Genomic DNA, 20,481 nt, shown 5'->3' with positions numbered 1-20,481 from the left:
GGGATCTGAGTCCTGGTGATCTTCCAAGCAGTGAAACTAATTTTGAGGAGCAGTGATGAGTAAATATTAACCAGATTTACTTTTACATTAATTGTCCAAAAAAATTTTCTGAGCCCCTTGTAGTTGTAAGAAAAGAGAGCATTCACAATGTGGTAGTACAGATGCTCAATGGATCTATAAGAGCAACTGGGTCCACAACAGAATGAAAAGTAAAGAGGATGAAAGATCTTGTTACATTTTCTTGTTTGGTTATTTTTAAAGCATCTGATTCAGCAGTCCAAAATAACTGCCTTAAAGACTTTCTTCCAATCAGGTACCACTAATATATTAAGATCCCCATAAATACAAAAATATTTATAGTAGCTATTTTTATTATAGGAAAGAACTGAAAACTAAGGGAGTACCCATCAACTGAGGAACAGCTAAAAAAACTAAGTGTAATAGAACACTACTGTGCTGTAAGAAATGACAGAAGGGATGGTTTCAGAGAAACCTGGGGAAAAATTGTATGAATGAATATAGTATGAAGTAAACAGAATCAGGAGAACGATTTACACAACAGTATTGTAAAGACAGACAGCTCTGCAACCCATACCTAAGAGATTGGCAGAGTTGACAAAAAAGGAAAATGATAAATATTGTGGGGCCTGCGGGAAATCAAGCACATTAATGTACTTTTGGTAGAGCCATGAATTCATTTAGCCATTCTGTAAAAGCAATTTGGAACTATGCCCCCCCCCCAATACTAAACTGTGCATACCCTTTGGGTGATATTGTTACTAAGCCTACACCTTAAAGAAAGCAAAGAAAGAGTGAAAGAGTCCACATGTACAAAAATATTTATTGTAGTTTTTTTTGTAATGTCAAAGAACAGGAAATTAAGGGGTGCCCAGAAATTGGGGAGTGATTGAACAAATTGTAGTATATAAATATAATACTATTATGTTATAATAAATGGAAAAAGGACAATTTCAGAGAAATCTGTGAAAATTTGTATGAATTGATACAGGTAGTTTTTTTAGTTGTTTTTTTTTTTAATTAACAAAAATCTATTTTCTCTCCTTCCCAACTTCCTCTATGGGAAAAGAAAAAGGGAAAAAAAATAAACCCTTGTAACCAATCTGTCTAGTCAAGCAAAATGAATTCTTACATGAATTACCTTTAAAAATATAGATGTCATTCTGTACCCAGAATTTATCACCTGTCAGGAAGAGAGTAGCATACTTTATCACTGTTCCTCTAGAATCGTGGTTGATCATTCCAGTGATAAGAGTTCTTAAGTCTTTCAAAGTTGTTTGTTTCCTTAATATTGTTGTTATTGTATACATTTTCCTACTGGTTCTGCTCACTTAACTTTGCACCAGTTCACACAATACATCCCAGGTCTCTGAAACCATTCACTTCATCATTTCTTAAGGCACAATAATATTCCATTACTTTCATATCCTATATATTTTTTTTCAGATATTCCTTAATTGATAGGCACTGTCTCAGTTTCTAGGACTTTGCTACTACAAAAAATTGTTATAAATATTTTTTGTACACATGGGTCTTTTTTTCTTTTTCCTGTCTCTGGAATATAAGCCTAGTTGTTGTTTCAATGGGTCAAAGAGCAGGCTGAGTTTAGTCACTTTCTGGGCATAGCTCCAAATTGCTCTCGAGAATGGCTGGAGCAGTTCATAACTCTACCATTAGAGCATTAATGTGCTTGTTTTCCCACAGCTCCTCCTGCTATTTGTCATTTTCCATTTTGTCATCACTGCCAATCTGATGAATGTGAGGTGGAGTCTGATTTTCTTTAACTTGCATTTTTCTGATTATTAAGTGACTTGAAACATTTTTTCTCACATAGCCATTGATAGCTTGACTTTCTTCCTTAGGAACCTGGTTATTCATATCCTTCACCTACTTATCAACTGGGGAATAGAAATGATGTAGAATGAAGTGAGCAAAGGCACAATGACAATTTATATAATAACATGAATGTAAAGACAAACAACTTCAAAAGACCTGAAAGAACTGATTAATAATGCATTGACAGCCACAATTCAGGGACCAATGATGAAACATGCTACCTATCTCTTGATGTACTCAAGATGCAGAATGAGACTTTTTTTTTAACATGGCCAATTTGTTTTGGAAACTTGTTTTGCTTTACCATAAATATTGGTTGTAAGGATTTTATTTTTCTTTTCCAATGGGATGGGTGTGGGGAGGAAGAAGGGAGAGAAAATAAATGCTTTTTTATAGAAAAAAAACAAACAAAATAAGTCATTGCTCAAAAAGAGATAATGCCTACTTCACAAAAAAATACATGCTGAGTTGAGATATGAAGAAAGATAAATGGTGACACCAGGAAGGTATATTATACAGAGGACGTAATTGTTTGCATGTTATCTCTCCCATTAGACTGAGCTCCTGGAGAGTAGGTACTGGTTTTTTTGTTTGTTTGTTTGTTTTTTTACTTTCTTTGTGTCCCCAGAGCTTAGCATAGCTCCTGGCACATAGTGGGTGATTAATAAATACTATTTGACTTAACAAAAATGACTAAACCAAGCCCTCCTGACTAATAAAAGACAAAATAAAGAAATAACTTTTAAAGACCTAAGAAGGTTGATCAATGGTATACTTAGAGAATCATAGAGAATCAACTAAAAAACCTAGCGTAAATAAATAACAATTTCAGCAAAGTTGCAGCATATAAAATAAACCCACATGTACCATCAGCAGTTCTATATATTACCAACAAAGTTTAGCTGAAAGAGATAGAAAGAGAAATTCCATTTAAAAGAACTGTAGACAATCCAAAATACTTGGGAGTCTACCTGCTAAGACAAACTCAGGAACTATACGAACACAATTACAAAACACTTTTCACACAAATAAAGTTGTTGGGGGGAGGGGAAATTGTATATTCAATGGAAGCGTTCACCTGTATCATGAAAAACATTCTGCACAAAATCCAAATGAAAATGGATTACCTATAGATGGTGAGATTTCTAAATGCTTTTGTTTACCATTTGTACTTTGTTGGTTATATCAAACCTCAGAGTGCTAAAGGGTTTCCTTAATAAGATTCATGATGATGTGAAAGAGCCTAACAATCCACATAAGAAAAAACCAAATGGATGAAGAATGTCTAGTGTCCAAACTGAAACATGCAATTGTATAGCCAGGCTTTAATTGATCATTAGTACATATATCTCGAATAGGTATTATAGGTAGATAAAGAGCTAAGTCCAGAACTGAAAAGAAGAAAGTGAATGGACTACATCACATTTGGGAAACTACATAGCATTTTCAATGACAGTACTCTCCCTGACAAACAAAATAAACAAAAAAGATTTATCATTTATAATATGACTATTGTCCTGATAATGCTATAAATCATGAATTTTAATGAATTTTAAAATGCATTTGACCTAAAGGCAATGGAGAAATACATGATGAACAAAAGCAACCTCTAGCATATTACAAATTATGTCATCTAAAATTGAACTAATTATATTGCCTTCCATCCCTACTTGTACTTTCCCTATTTCTTTGTTGGGACTACTAACCTTCTAGTTACCAAAGTCTATAACTTAGAGTCATCCTTGACTCTTTGTTTTCATGCAATGCCATATTCAATCAGTTACCATTTTGGGGGGTTGCTGTCCTTGGTGCTGGAAGAGGACCAAAATGACATCACTATGTTACAGTCAAGTTACAGTGTGTCTGACTGTGGCTGATCAGACCAATGTGAGCTCGGAATGTTCCACCACAGGTCAGGCACAAATAGTCCATGTGAACATTTGCGGTGGATTCTCTAAATCTGCACATCTTGCACTTCTTCCGAGCTATTTCAATTCTGCTTTGCTCATAGAGCACAGCACCTCCTCTGATGCGGACACGCAATGCTGAGTGGTCCTGTGCCAGCAGCGGGCCATTCAGTTGCCAACACTTGTTGATGATACCCCTAAAACAACTCTCATAGTTCTCTCTTTCTCCCAACTCACGCAGCCCTCATCACCTCTTGTCTGTACTATTTGCAAAAGTTTCTTAATTGGTCTCCCTGTCTTTAGTCTCCCCTCTCATCAGTCTTTCTCCCATATAGCCATTAAATTGATAGCACCAAGACACAGATTTGACCACGGTATTCCTTATTTAAAAATCTCCAGTGACTCCCTGCTGCCTCTAGAATAAAATATAAGTCCTCACTTGGGCATTTAAAACATCACTATCTGGTTCTCACATAACTTTCTGTTCTTATTTCATAGCATTCTCTATCCTATATTCTCCGCTTCAAATTGGCTTGTTAACTGTTTGCTATATACAACATTCCATCTTCTGCCTTCATGCCTTTGCATAAAATGGTCCTTCACATTCCTTATGCACTCCCTCAACTCTACCATGAGAAATTCCTAGCTTCCTCTCAAGTATAGATCAGGCAAATATAGCTACATAAGGCCCTTCCCCTTCCTCCTAGTTACTAGTTCTCATGCCATTCTGAAATGACTTTCTATTAAGTAAATGCAAGGTTTATTTAACATATCTGTGTACCTATTAAGTGACCCTCAGGAGAATGTAAGTCCTCTAAAAGCAAGGACTTTGTTTGGTCTTTGTATCCCTATTGTCTAGCACGGTGCCTTGCACACAGGGATGGGGGACTGGGATTGGATTTGTGATTTCATTAATAAAGGCAACTCCTGGATTGAGGGAACTCCCTCTACAATACAGATCTATACTTTCACAGTAATTTATGCTCTTGAGTTGCCCAGAACACTGAGAATTGACTTGACCAGCATCATACAGCCAATATGAGTCATAAATCAGAGGCAAGACTTGAATCCAGAACTTTCTAGCTCTCTGCTACTGCCACGTTGATTTACACATAGTGGGCATTTAATAAGTATTTACTGAATAATATCTATAAATGCTGTGGTATGACATCATCTTGGAAATGTATAGCTAGAAAAGGAGACCAGCTGGTTATATGAGAAGAGATGAATAGTTCAAGTACTATACTGATACCCATGACATGTTAAAAGAGTGACAGAAAGACATCTGGTGCAGATCATAATGGGCTATTATGGGAACGATGCCAACAAGAATCTTATAGGATGAGAAGGCACAGATGGATTATAATCTGCATGGTTTGACATAATATTCACATTGATGAGATCAGAGATACACTGAATTATTGATAATGCTAACCTTTTCCCTGACATATTTCCTTTCAATCATATTTTTATTATAACTCTATATTAAACAATGTCTAATAGTGAGTAGTTATCTAATTCATACTACTAGTTTAATAAGCATATATTTTTATTAGCAAAAACATGGCATTCACTATATTTTAGGGAGAACACATATATGTGGGATCATCCAGTGTGGAATAATATGGTGAAATGGATGCGATTATTCAGCTACAGAAGTAACTCTACCCAATATGGTTTTTATAAGTGTATTGCCAATGCGACTAGAATGTCTCCCAAATGTCATTACTGAGACAATTGAAATTAACATAAAATAAACTGTACTCTAACTAGTTGGCAGTGGAAAGAACATTGGATTGGGAGTCAGAGTGTGATTGGCTAGTTATAAAACCATGGGCAAGACTTAATTTTACTGAGCCTTTTTTCCTCATCTGAAAAATAGAAAGAAAAAAATTTGCTTATACCTACTTTATAATGGTAACACCATTCAATAAGATCAAATGTGATAATGAATGTAGCATACTTTGTAACAGACTCTATAAAATGTAAGTGATCATTATTACTGTTGCTGTTAATAACAAGTCAAGGTAACAAACATTTTTTAAGTACCTACAATTCCCTGAACCAATATTGTTATAAAAAGAGGGGCAGGAGGCTGCATGGAAACAGGAAAAAGGAAATGAAGAACCAGAATTTAATTAGAAAATCATACAATCTCAGAGCTGGGAGATACTTCAGAAGTCCAGCTATACTAGTGGAGGAATTCACTTGACAATACCTCTAGCATCAGGGACTCGAGGTGGCTCATTCTGTGTTCTTAGGAAGTTATTCTTTATAACAAGAGATAATCTACTCTCTTTTAATGCCCACTGACCTAGCTGTGCTGCGATGACAGAGTGTCACTATATTTTGCTAGGAGTATTTAAAAACAGGTCTTGAGTTGGTCAAGTTACTAGGGACCTGGAGGCAATCTTAAGAACTGGCTTTCAGACTACACTTTTCTCTAAGCCCGTGATTCCCATATCACCCATATAGGGAGTAATTTGGTAGAGGTGTAGAACCTGTCACATACTCCATCGCTACTTTGAATCTTACGTGTCTCCCATAGGGCTTTATATATAGAAAACCCTTCATAAACATGTGTTGAATAAGTAGCTGAATTTCAACTGGGGCCAGATGTTCAAGCCAGCTAACTTGGTGACATTCTGCTGAGTATTTGTCTACTTACCAAGTAAGAATAGCTGTTCCTCTTCAGACTTTGCCTCTTCTAGGCCTTTGAGGAAACGGCTATTGACCTTGACGATATCATTAATGTTTGAGAATATCACGTCCAAGTCTTCCTCTGGCAGCTAAAAGGCATAGAGATTACAAAAGGATATCAAAAGCACAGATACGAAATAAGCCAAGGTCTTTTTTTTAATTGAGATCTAGATCCAAGACGTCTGCAAAACTACCAGAAACCTTCAGAAGAAAAGATAACAAAATGTCACCAAGAATCCCATCAACAAAGCTAGAAATTTCTCAAGATACAATAAAACGGATAATAAATATATGGTGTTACTAAATATAATTAGAAAAATCAGATTTCAAAATAAAGATGAAACTAAAGAAACTCTGGAAAAGATGATGATGGAGCTCAACAGTGACAAAATCCATTGATAATATAATATAAGCTACAGATTTGGTGACAGATGGGAACATTTTATTAAACATTAAAATAATAACAGAAGGAACTGAGGAAAATAAAAAACAAATTTTTTTTTAAAAAAAATTTTAAGTTTTTAAATCAATGTAGATAATAGTCATAGTAAAGTGTGAAAAACTTAAGAAGTGTCAAGATTGACAAAGACTGTGTATAAGAAGATACTGTGACCACTACGTTACATTAAATTACACAAGAAAATTTACCATAAATATTGAAAACAAGGGATACATTGGGCAGAAGCATGATGTAGTAGATTTAGAGTCAGAACTTGGGTTTGAATCATGGATCTGCCATTTATTAGTCATGATCTCAGGCAAGTCAGTTAAATTCTCTTGGCCTATCTTAGTTCCCTCAACTGTAAAATGAGGGAGCTAAAATATATGAGCTATAAGGTCCCTTCCAATTCTAAATCTAAAACTCATATGATATCAGAAGATAACTCTAAATTTAATTCATCTAGATACATTATTGTTGAACTTTAAGACTCAAATGACAAAGAAATTATTTCCTAAGCAATAAAGAAGCATATCATATAAAAACCCACCAATTCTAATTGTACAAAATTTCTCTACAGTAAAAAAAATGACAGAAGTAGAAATGTGATATGCCTAATGTTTAATTTTTAGGCTTCATCTAAAATCAATTTCTCAGCAAAGATAAGCATTCTTTTTGGAAGTTAAAGCATAAGAACTGGTAGTTTTCAAAAGAAGAAATGTAAGTTAACAACAATGATATGAAACAATGTTGTGAATCATTAATAATAATATATTAGGTACTTGATACCTATCAGATTGGCCAAGATGAAAAAAACTAAATAGTAAATGCTTGAAGGACAATGTGAAGACAAGCATTCTAATTCTGTTGATAGAGGTATGAATTAGTCTGAAAAATAATTTGGAATTATTCTAGAAAAATCACTAGACCCTAATCACCAGTCAATAAATATCTATTAACTGCCTACTAAGTGCCGGGCATTGTCCTATGTGTTTGGGCGGCTAGGTGGCGCAGTGGATAGAGTACTAGGCCTGGAGTCAAGAAGAGCAGAGTTCATTCAACTCTAGCTTCAGACACTTAACTAGCTATGTGACCCTAAGCAAGTAACTTAACCTTGTTTCCCTCAGTTTTCTGTCATTTGTAAAATAAGCTGGAGAAAGAAATGGCAAACCATTCCAGTATCTTTGCCAAGAAAACTCAAAATGGGATCACGAAGAGTCAGACATGACTGAAACAATTCAACAACAACAAATTGGGTTATGAAAAAGAAAGACACCTTCTGTCCTCAAGGTGCTTACCAGTCTAATGGGGGAAGACAACACAAAAAAGAAAGCTTTCAGCTTGCCTGAAAGGTAAGGTACCTGGCAGGCACAGTGGAGAAGCCGAAGTAGTCTAAAAGGTAGCCAGGTGGGAAATGAGGAAATGAGATGTTACAAATCTGTGACAAGGCTTTGGCACCACTGCTAGGAATACACCCCAAGCAGGCAAATGCCTAGATAGAGCGAATGGTACCATATTTACAAAAATATTTAGAACAGCCTTTTTTGTGAGTGCAAAAAACTGGAAACAAAGTGATCACCTATCAGTTGGGAGATGGTAGAACAAATTGTGTTACATGAATGTAATACACTGTAAGGAAAGAAGGATAAAAAGAATTCACAGAAACTTGATATGAACTGAGACATAATACAGTAAGCAGAAAAGAGAGAACAATTTGTACCATGATCAATATAACAAAGAAAAAATAACATTAAAAGACATCAGAACTCCAATCAAGGCACTGAAAAATCTTCATATATCTTCTCTCCACAGAGAGGTAGTAGTTGATAAATTGCAGAATGAGGCATATGTTATCAGATATGGCGAATATGTTGGTTTAATTTAATTATACTTCTTTTCTTAAAGAGAAGACTAGCCATATTTCAGGGGGAAGGATTATTGGGAAATAAGCCAATATTCTTTTTAAAGCATCAATAAAATATTCTTAAAACATGAAAGGAAACAATTTTTAAAGCTACATACATTTGAGAAATTTATAGAGGGAAGGGCCAACCTTGAAAGAGATTTTGATTTACAGAACCAGAAAAGCACAGAGACTTTGGGTCAGACTTAGGTATAAAAGTTAAGTATTTTGAAAGAGAAAAAAGGAACGAGTAAGATGGCGGTGGGGGGGGGGGAAGTGAAAGAAAGAGACAATCTTCAGGTGAACAAGTTTGAATCATTTAATAATTACAATTGGGAAAGCTGGTTAGCAATTTCAAAAAACAACAACAAAAATCCTCACAACCACACCTAACATCATGTGCTACATTAACTTCAGTTGGATTATATGCAAGCATAAAAACTATAAAAACACGTTAAAAATATGGAAGAAAAAAGGATAATATGTTTATCTCAACTCTAAAAGGGAAATAAATTTCTATACAAAAGTGAATAAATTATTGGAAACAAGATAAGGATGTTCAATTTTATAACAATGAAAAGTTTCTAACAAATCTATTATATATATGACTAAAAATGGGAAATGTTTGTGGCAAACATAACAGAAAATAGATAAAACAACAACTTAATGTCTAAAATTTTAATGAAATTGACAAAAATATTCAAAGGCAAAAGCATTCAAATACATAAATGGCAGACTGAATAAGTTAATTATATGCTTATTATAGTTTACAAGAGGTAAGGCAAACTATAAATTTTAAAAAGCACTCAACCTTACTAGTAATGAAAAAATCAAAGAAGTCTGAGGTACCACTTCACACCTATCAGATTGGCTAATATGACAGAAGAAGAAAATGACAAGTGTTAGAGGGGATGGGAACACTGAGTCACTAATGTACTATTGGTGGAGTTACGAACTGATTAAACTATTCTGGAGATCAATTTGGAACTATGCCCAGAGGGCAATAAAACCATGCATACCCTTTGACCCAGCAATACCACTACTAGGTTGGTATCCCAAAGAGATCATAAAAAAGGGTAAAGGAACTACATATACAAAAATATTTGTGGTGGTAAAGAACTAGAAACTAAGGGGATGCCCACCAACCGAGGAATGGCTGAATAAGTTGTGGCATATGATCGTGATGGAATACTATTTTGCTATAAGAAATGACAAGCAGGATGCTCTCAGAAAAACATGAAAAGTCTTACGTGAATTGACACAAAGTGAAGTGAGCAGAACCAGGAGAACATTGTACACAATAAAAGCAGTATTGTACAAAGATAAACTGTGAATGACTTAGTTCTCAGCAATACGATGCTCTGAGAAAATTCCAAAGGGCTTATGATGAAAAATGCTATACACCTCCAGTGAAAAAAAGTAACGGAATCAATGCAGACTGAAGCGTATTTTTTAAATTTTTCTTTATTTTTTTTTGTTTATTTTGTCAGTGTTTTCTTTCACAACATGACTAATATGGAAATATGTTTTGCATTATTATACATGTATAACCTATATTAAATTGCTTGCCTTCTCAAGGAGGAGGAAGGTAGGAAGAGAATTTAGAACTCAAAATTTTTTTTAAATGAATGTTAAAAATTGTAATTGGGAAAAATAATTTTTTTTAACAAAACAAAAAGGCAAAAAAAATACTGATGTGATTCAGTCACTCCAGAAGTATATGAATTTGGGGGGCAGTAGACAAAGATCTCATACTTAAAATACTAACAGTTAAATTAATGTACTTGGAAGGTCTAACAACAGTTACAGTATTAGCACCCTTTACTCAACTTCCCAACCCTCTATTACCATTAGTGTACAAATGGAAAAGGGCCATATAAGACTAAGGATCATTTTCTAATTTTTCTGGGTTTCATGGCTTTCTTCTGACATGGAATTAGTCATCTCTTAACTAAACAGCTGCTAATGAACTTCTCCACACTCAGCCAGGTTGGTCCTCAGATGGCAGGGGAAAATTTATCACCATGACCACACTCAAGGTTTTTCCAGTTTAGTAGAACTGGCAGAATTTAAACTCCATTGGTATAGTCATGAACTCAGAGATCACTACATGCTATGGTGAGAGATTAGATTAGAATTTATAGAGAGAAACAAACAAGAATATCAATGAAGAATTAGTATTTTAAAAGGAAGAAAATTCAATTCAATTCAACAAATACTTATCAAATACCTACTTTGTACTTGGCACACTGCTAGGCCCAGGGGACATGAAGACCAAAAAAAATTGAAATAACTCCTCCCCTAAGACAGCTTACATTAATATTGCGAGGGAAGGACATGTATATAGAGAACTGAATTCAAAATGCAAAGTAATTTACATGGAGAAGGTGAATATTGCATATGAAAGGCTGTTTGTAATTAACAGAATGGGGCTCACAGAGGGCACAATGAAAGGACAGGATAGAGTGGAAGGGAGAAGATAAGCCTGGCATGGATTGTTATGAGGGAGTAAGGAATTTGGGCAGTCTAAGATAGCATTCTGGGTAGAACCATATGGCAACAGATTGTCACCATCTTCAAAAAATAATGATAATGTTGATTTTGTTTTTAGGAAGTCCATTAAGCTTTACCACTTTCTGTGCTAAGTTATTTATTCTCTTTCCAATCATTTCCTTAAGAGTTTTTATTTCTTTTTTTTTTAACCTCCCACTTCGTGTCTTCTGGATATTCACGTAGTCCTTGTACAAAGTCCATTTTTCCTTACGAGTCTCTGTTTGCCATTGTTAGGGGATTACTCAATCCTTCTTTGGAGAGAAGTTTTAGATTTATAATCATTTTTTATACTGGTCAGTGTTTTCTCTCACTTCCTTCTCTAGCTTTTGTTTCTGAGTTAGGGCTTTATGACAGAGCTGGGTTCCACTCCTGTTTTTGGGTGGGGTGGTCAGCCCTGCTTGGTCTTGCCTTGGGGTTCTGTGCTGATCTCTATCCCCTGGGGTTAGCCACTCACCCCATCTTTGAGGTTCAGAGTATCAGATATTCAGTGCCCGCTCTGACATCTCAGGAAAGAGTGTTAAGGACCTCAGGGTCTCTGAGCTTGAGGAATCTGGGTCAGAGCACGGCAGTGCTATGCTGGGGTCACTGCCTAGAGCCACTCCCTGGCACTCCCAAGGACTCTACCCTGGGATGGGGCTTATCTAGCTTCCTTGACTATCCTGGGGTTTTCTAGAAGGAGCCTTTCATTCTTACTCCCCATGTGTTCCTGGCCCATTTCTGGGTTCCTTCCGTCTCTAAATCCTATGGCAACCTGTGATTTTCCAATTCTTTGACAACTATAACAAATTACATTTTAGAAATCCTATAGGCCAGTCCTCTCATTTTGCAGATGAGAAAGCTGAGGCCCAGAGATTCCTGTCTTTTGAATTTAGAAAGGTTTAACAAATAATAAGTAGCAGAACCAGTATTCAAGAAGAAGTCTCCCAACTCCAGATTTAGAGCTCTTTTTGCAAAATTAGAAGGCTGAGGTTATATTTATAAGGGTTAATATTTATAATTTTATGACTGCTGATCCCCGATTAAAAAAAAAAACAGAGAAGAGAAAAAGAGGCCCATCACCTGAGTCTTGGATGGTCAGCTTATAAGTGTAAATGCTGAGTTCAGCTCTAGGAGCTGCTTAGCTACAGTGACTGGACATCTTAGAAAGGTTGGATTACCCTCTGGAAAGTCAACCCATCTTCCTACCTTTTCTCTGGAGTACAGACCAATCCTTATTGGTTTGAAAAAAATCTCACCCGGATAAGGCAAGCTCTTGTTGTGTTTGATACCAGGCCTCAAACACAAAAGAACAATGCCGGGCACAAGGAGAACAGGAATGACTGCTACCTTGGCTCAATACCTTGGAGTAACTTCATAGGATACAGAACTGAGTCCAGGACCCAAGAGATCTAAAGACATCCCTGTTCATACAGCACTCTATATAGTAGGTGGGACTGGACAATCCCTAATGTCCCTTCCCCTCGCTGAGGTTGTTTTTTAAAAGTTTTATTGATATTTTTCATTTTCTATATCACATCCATTTCAAAGCTATATCACTTACCCTACCCCCTCACTGATCCTTCCCTTGGCAAAGGAAAAAACAAAAAAACAAAAACAGTTGAACAAAACCATGAAATGTTGCCGACTGCTTCTAGATGCTTTGGTGCTTCGGTTATTTCAGACTCACAAAACAGGTTTAGCTTCTCAAACAACATGGTTAGATATTCACTCGGGGAACAGGACACCAGGATCTAAGGGGTTCACATGTCTCTATAGTCCCCAGCTAACCTCAAGGTTAGGCTTGTCAAGTTTAGCAGTCCATAGCAAACCTCATTTCTCAGCTTGAGCCAAAGACTTTTAATAAGTATTCATATATTCTTCTCTAAAAAGTGTCTTTAAAAAAAAGCCTCTTACCCCTGTTAGTACCTATTCTCACTTCCACAGATTTCCTGTTCATCTAGCTAGGCAGTTTCTAATAACAGAGAAGTCTGGTTTCCAACATCAGGGAGGTGATAGCTCTGCTGCCCTCTGATCAGATCAAACATGGAGCATTAGGAACCACTTTAGATTCCATGTTTTAGAAAGACACTGGCAGGCTAGAGTTTAGGAGAGAGAGAGACAGAGACAGAGAGAAGGTTGGTAAAGGGATACAAAACCATATACTACAAGTGTAAGCTACTTTTTGCCATGTCCACAGAAACCCTGGGGGGCTTGGTAATGCCGGATACTACCCCAAATTTCCCACGTTAGTGTGGTCTTGACTTTATCTGGGACAAACTAACTAGAGTTTTCAGGTACCCTGACCCTAGGCTTTTTGCAGGGGAGTCAGCAGGGACAGCAGGTCAGAATGGAGCAGCTAAGTATGGAGGAAGACAATGACTGAAGTAGAAGACAGTGAATGTATCAGGATTTTGTATCTGACCCATACATATTTGTAAGCTGACCCAGATACAAATTTGAAGGATAAGACAGTAACCTTCTCTCTCCAATCCTCACTCCAGAGAGGGGCTAAGTTTTCCTGCTTGCTAGTCAACCTCTTCACTTCCTATTTCCCATTCTCCTCTTCCAGATATTTCAGTCAATACTGAAAATATTGACTTCCCTCATTCATTTTATGTTTATGTCATTTGACTGACAATTCTTTACAAAGAACTTGGCCAACAAATCCTAGCTATTTGCCGTGGTTATTGAATGTACAGAGTGCTAAAGACAGAAGAGAGCGAAGATGTTTTGCTCAGAAAAGTTGAGATAGGGGTGTAGAGACAAAAAGAATGACTTCTGATATTATTATCCTTGTCTTTCAGGGGTACACATGAGACCAACAAAAATATCCCCAGAACATATGAGTCAGAAAGTCTGTGACCTGGAAAGGACAACCACTTTCAGTCTGTTGAAGCCTTGAGTGGCAGCTCCCTTTCCAGCCTAGTCCCAGGGGGAAGGGTAAAGACTCCAGCCATGTGTCACCAGTGTGAGTGGGAGAGCTAAACTACGCATTTATCAGGGCCTGGAGCTTTAGGGCCCCCGCTCCCTATCATGAGTTCCCCCTTGTGGTTAAATAAGTATAGGTTGGAAGAACTAAGGCTGTTTAATCTAGGTAAGTAAGGGAAGATTTGCCAATGATGGAAGGAGACATAATAGGTATCTTCGAGTATATAAAGTGTTCTGAAATGGAAAACAGATTAGGCTTGCTCAGTTTGGCCCCAGAGGACATAATTAGGACTAGTAGAGAGAGGCAGATTTCAATTCAACGTAAGGAAAAACTTTCTAAAAATGAGAGCTGGACAACGACTGAATTTTTTGAGTTTCTGTGAGAGAAAGTTATAGAAGAAGGGAAAGAAGACTCAAGAAGGAGAAGGAAAAGGAAAAGGGAGTTGGGAAGGCAAGGTAAGAACATGTAAATGAAGTAATTAGAGGGTAAAGCAAATTGAGAGAGTGGATTGATAGGTGGAGAAAACTAGTAAAAACAAATTGAAGGTTGCGAAAGGCTGAAGGTGTAGCAGATACTACAACAGTTAAGGAGACTAAGGAAATGAAGTTGAGTAGGGTTATCAAGTACTTAAGAGGTAATAGCTAGCCTAAAAGTTTTAACAAGACACTTAGGGTTCAGACATAAAGCCTTGAGAGTATTTTTTTAAAAAGGCTGAAAATCTCAAACATTTCAGAGAATAGGGGAAATTGTGCAGTAACTTGCATCAACTGCATAATGTCTGTATTTCTTCCACAGCTGGATGACTATTATCTGTATTCCAAGTGTAGGTTGATTTCCTTCCTAGAGAAGGCCACAGGACTCAGAAATGCCTATCTAAACTTTAAGTTGTTAAGAAGAATGAAGTATTCCTTAAAGAAGCAGAAGCAAGACTTTAATGGGACTGGGGGGGAAGGGATCTGAGGTCAGAGAAAGGAGACTTGACCCCTGTCATGATGTTGGAAAGGGGAAGAATATCCAACAACAGAGAAAGGGAAGGAAAAGGATAGCTGTACAATTCAAGTTAAAAAACAAACAAATCTGAGGCACTTCCTGTAGGGGAGGAAGCTGGACATTCTAAAGGGGAACAAACTTTTTGTGCTAAAAAAAAGGAAGAAGAGGGCAGCTAGGTGGCACAGTAAATAGAGCACCAGCCCTGGAGTCAGGAGGACCTGAGTTCAAATCCAGACTCAGACACACAATACTTCCTAGCTGTGTGACTTTGGGCAAGTCACTTAACCCCAATTGCTTCACTGAAATAAGTAAATAAACAAATGAATGAATGAATGAATAACTGTTTTTTAAAAAAAGGAAGAATAGCAATTGAGATAAAATGCAAGAAAAGAAGCCAACAGTAACACCTCAAATATGTGGCATACAAGTGCCCAGAGCTGAAGCAACAAAGAAAAGGTTTGATGTGAACTGGATCTCACTAGTATTGCTGAGACTTGGTGAAATGAAACCCATAAATGAACCATGGCTTTGGATGGGCATATCTTATTCATAACAAACAAGACAGATGAGTGTTTATAGGGGTTGGAGAGAAGGGTAGTATTGTATATTAAGAAGGCATATTCATGTGAGAAAATACAGAAGCCAAAGGGAGAAAGCATGATGGAGAGTATTTAAAGTAAGATCTTTTTTTTTTAGGCAATTGGGGTTAAGTGACCCACACAGCTAGTAAATGTCAAGTGTTTGGTCTGAGACCAGATTTGAACTCAGGTCCATCCTGACTTCAGGGCCAGTGCTCTATCCACTGCACCACCTAGCTGCCCCTTAAAGTAAGATCAATTGAGTGAGAAACAGAAGCGATTTTTTTTCCCCACTACAATACATTAAGAAAGCACCCCATTGACCTTGATGAATTCAACTCACCTGACCAAAATGGGCTACATCTTCAGGTTTTATAAGAATTGTCAGTGATATTTGAAAGAATGTAGAAAATGGGAGAGGTGCCCCAAGATTGGAGAAGGACAAATGTCACAATTTTCAAGAGGGGAAGAAAATAGAGCCTGTAAACTATAGGCCAGTGAGCCTAACTTTAATTTTTGGGAAAATTATAGAATGGACCATTAAAGAGATGGTTGGCAAACACTTAGAAAAGGAAGTAGTAATTGCAATGAGCCATTATGGTTTCATCAAAAACAGGCCGTGCCAAACTAACCTCAGGTTTTTTTTTTTTATAGGCAAGTAGATGAAAAGAATGCTATGGTTATAGTTTACCTAGATTTTACTGAAGTTTTGATCAGGTATATCATACTACTCCTGTGGAAAAGATGGGAAGATAAAGATTGGTCAATAAAACAGATTCAAAACTGATTGGATGTTTAGATTCTAAGAGTAGCTGTTAATGGTTCAATGGCATTGTGGCAGGAGGTCTCCAGTGGAAGACCCCAGTGATCTGTGCTGTTCAACATTTTTATCAGTGATCCAAACTGAGGCATAGATGATACACTCACCAAATGTGCCCATGGCACAAAGCTGGGAGAGATAACTAACTCAGTGGATGGCAGAGTCAGGACCCAAAAGTAGCTTAACGGTTTTTGTATAAACAAAACCAATGCAGTTAAAGTTAGAAGGAAAACAGTTAACCAGAAAAAAAAAAGATATTCGCAGAAAGTTTCATTGATAAAGGTCTCATATCCAAGATTTATAAGGAACTGATTCAAATTTATAATAAAAAGCTGTAACAAGAGCTATTCTTCCAATAGATAAATGGCCAAAGGATATAAAAAAGGAGTTTTTAAAGGCAGAAATTGAAACTATCTGCCAGCAAAAATTGCTATAAGTAACAATTAGAAAAATTAAAATTAAAACAGCCCTGAAGTTCTCCCTCACACCCTGCAGACTGAGAAAGATGACCAAAAAGGCAAAATGACAATTGTCCAATGGGCTTTGGGAAAACAGACACACTGATGTCTATGAAGAAGCTAGGTGGCCCAGTAGATAGAGCCCTGGACCCTTCAGACAATCACTAGCTGTGTGACCCTGTGCAAGTCACTTGACCGCTTTTAGCCTCATTTTCCTCACTTGTACAACGGGCATAATAATAGCATCAACCTCTCAGAACTGTTGTGAGGAAAGATAATGTTTACTTATAAAGCATTTTGCAAATCTTAAAGTGTCATATACATGCTGGTTATTATTATTATTATTATTATTAATTATCAATGTATCATTGGTATAGCTGTGAATGGTCTACCAGGGGTGGGGAACCTGCAGCCTCAAGGCCACATGTGGCCTTCTAGGTCCTTGGGTGCAGCCTTTTGACTGAGTCCAAGTTTATGGAACAAATCCTTTTGTTAAGGGGATTTATTTCACCTTGAATTACAAAAGGGATGATTTTAGAGAGACCTGAGAAGACTTGTATGAACTGATTCAGAGTGAAGTGAGCTGAGCCAGGAGGGTAATTTATATAATAACAATATTAACTTTGAAAGACTTGAGAAGTCTAACCAATGCAATGGTGTTCAGTTTTGAGAGTTGCAGTTTAAGAAGGATATTGAAAAGCTGTAGTGTCTGGAGGATTGCAAAAAAGGATAGTGAAAGGCCTTGAGTCTACATTTCATGGGCATCAGTTAAAGGACCTGGGTATGTTGACTTCGGAGAAGAGAAGACATAGAGGGGAAAGGGGAGCCACGACAGGCGTCTTCAAGTATTCGAAGGACGATCAGGTGGAAGAAGGACTAAACTTGCTCCATTTGGCTCAAGCACAAAACCAGGAAAGAGTGGAAGTTACAAAGAGGTAAATTTAAATCTGAGGTCAAGGTAAACTTCCTAACCATCAGAGCTCTCCAAAAGTGGATGGGTTGGGCCTTGAGAGGTGGCAAGTTCTTCCTCCCAAGACTGTCTTCAAGCAGAGGCTGGGTGACCAGTTGTCAGGTGTATTATAGTTGGGATTCCTTTCATGCCTGCATTGGACTGGGTGGTTGCTAAATTCTGTGATTGTGAAGAATGGGCTTCCACAGAAGATAACAGCAAATAATAATAACTAACACTTACACATAATGCTTTGAGGTCTGCAAAGCACATTTACAAACTGTTCTCATTGCGACACTCCTCACAACAATCCTGTGGGGTAACTACTAAAGGTATTATTATCCCCATGTGACGGATGAGAAAATTAAAGCACGGAGAGGTTAATTGGCTTGCCCATCATCACATAACTAATAAGTGTCAGAGGAAGGAGATACACCCAGATTTCACCAAAGCAAATAGAGATGCTGCTCACAGTAGCACATTCCCAGTCACTGGAAACTCTGAAACAGAAGCATCACTCTCAGCCTCTACTTCTCTCCAAACAAGGGATGACAGAGAAGGGATTCCTGCCTTAGGACAGAGGTTAGACTAGACCTCCAACTCTAAGTTACTGTGGCAGTTAGTGGGGACCAGAGTCTTTTTTCCTAAAGCCAGGATCCATGATGGAGGTCTTATTTTAGCAGAGAAATCTCACTTCATCATAGCATAATCATAGGGCAGGATGTAGGCAGTAAAGTTTTGGCATGGACCTTGTTGAGTAGGCAGTGGCTCTCTGCCCTCCTAGGAAGATGGAGTGAACCACATAAAAAAATCATAAAATTCAGAACTGGAAGGAACCTCAGAGATCATCTAGAATCTAGATCAACTTCCTCATTTTATCTTCCTTTTTTCACTTTGACATTATTTTACTTTTTAAAAAAATATTAAACAAAAATTTACTGATAATGTTTTCATATAACTTCCCCCCCCAAAAAAAAAACACCCAAACAAATCCCCTACAAAGTACATCCACCCCAAACAATTTATGTATAAATCGTTAACAAAAGGGAATGTGTCTTTAGGTTGTGATAGCATATTAACAGACCATTGTATTGACCAGAGGTTGGTTCCTTCTTTGCCTTTTGTTGTAAGCCCAGCTCTTAACAGTGTCTGGCACAAAATAAGCACTTAATAAATACTAATTAACTGATGGACTCAATTTGCATTTTGCATGTTCTTTTGATTCTACCTTGACCTCCTATATTTCTCTGAATTCTTAATATCCACAGCAATATTCTGTTACATTCACATGCCACAGTTTGTTTGGCTACTCCCCAATTGTTGGGCACACTTTCCCCCTCATCTCCCAGCTTTTTGCAATCATAGATAAAGCTGTTTGTTCAATATGGTCCCTTTCTTCCCCCCAGAGGCAACATGGCATAATCGATAAAGCATTAACCTTGGAATCATGAAGAACTGGATTCAAATCCTACCGCTTATGGGATTCCTGGCTGTGTGACCTTGAGTACTAAACCTCTTTGAACCTGTTTCCTCATCTGTAAAACAGGGATAACCTGTAGTCTCTTGCTCACAGCATTATTTTGAGACTCAAATGAAACAATGCTTGTGAAACGCTTCATACGAGGTAAAGTGCTATATAAATGTAAATTGTTCCAATGATTATTATTGCTGCCAAATAACCTCCTTGGATATAGTCGCAGTCATAAATTCTCTTGCTCAAAGAACTTCTAGATGAGACCCAGAAACGGATGTAATTTGCCCATAATTACATAAGTTATAAATAGCAAGCTAAGTAGGAAAGCAGGGACCCCCATGACTCAAGAGAATAGGGACAAGGCTCAGTTGCTCCCAAGATCTGCCTTAATTTCCCTGTTCTATATGTGGGGATAGACCTGGAGCTTGGGAATAGTTGGTGGTCCCCTCTCAGGGCACTAAGACCTCATTCCCTCCACTCTTGAAAGGTCACCAAGGGCTAAGTATGGTGCCAATGATCTGTGGTGTCACCCCTCAGTGTAACTGAGAGGATGGAATGCTGGTCTGGGCACTATGCTCCGTGCCTCTCCCACAATCCCTACATGCACATTACCTCCCGTAGCTGGCTCCGGATGTCAGAGGCGCAGAGCTGGAGATAGTGCATATACTTGGCCTCTGTGCTGACCAGCTCCGCGGCTGCAAGTCTCTGATTCTGTTTCATTTTTTCAAGGATCCTGATTGCCCCATCCCCTTGACTTTCATCCCCTGAGCTCTCCCCAGGAGAGGGAGGCTCACCTTCCTGGTAACTGGCCATGGCAGGAGAACCTAAGAAATGAAAAAAGCACATTCTTCAGTTAATCAAGCCACAAACACTTACCAAGTGTCTACTATGCACTGAGGATACCCAGACAAAAACTAAATGATCCCAGCATGGAAGAAGATTACATTC

At 37.5% G+C, this 20,481-nt stretch overlaps 1 protein-coding gene across 1 annotated transcript in view; it reads right to left on the bottom strand.

Moving 5' to 3' along the window:
* ARHGEF37 (Rho guanine nucleotide exchange factor 37) overlaps positions 1-20,481 on the bottom strand; it is a 71,183-nt gene that overhangs the window by 36,026 nt on the left and 14,676 nt on the right. The window contains exons 2-3 of the mRNA XM_020964303.2: positions 20,146-20,357; positions 6,430-6,550 (exon numbers count right to left, since the gene is read on the bottom strand). Of these exons, the coding sequence (XP_020819962.1) occupies positions 6,430-6,550; positions 20,146-20,346 (322 nt within the window). The 5' untranslated portion in view covers positions 20,347-20,357. The remainder of the gene's footprint in view (positions 1-6,429; positions 6,551-20,145; positions 20,358-20,481) is intronic.

Source organism: Phascolarctos cinereus, unplaced genomic scaffold (assembly GCF_003287225.1).
Source record: "Phascolarctos cinereus isolate Bilbo 61053 unplaced genomic scaffold, phaCin_HiC Scaffold_2;HRSCAF=192, whole genome shotgun sequence".
Classification (NCBI taxonomy): Eukaryota; Metazoa; Chordata; class Mammalia; order Diprotodontia; family Phascolarctidae; genus Phascolarctos; species Phascolarctos cinereus.
Note: the sequence above shows the minus strand (reverse complement) of the source record. Positions and strands in the feature narration are given on the sequence as shown.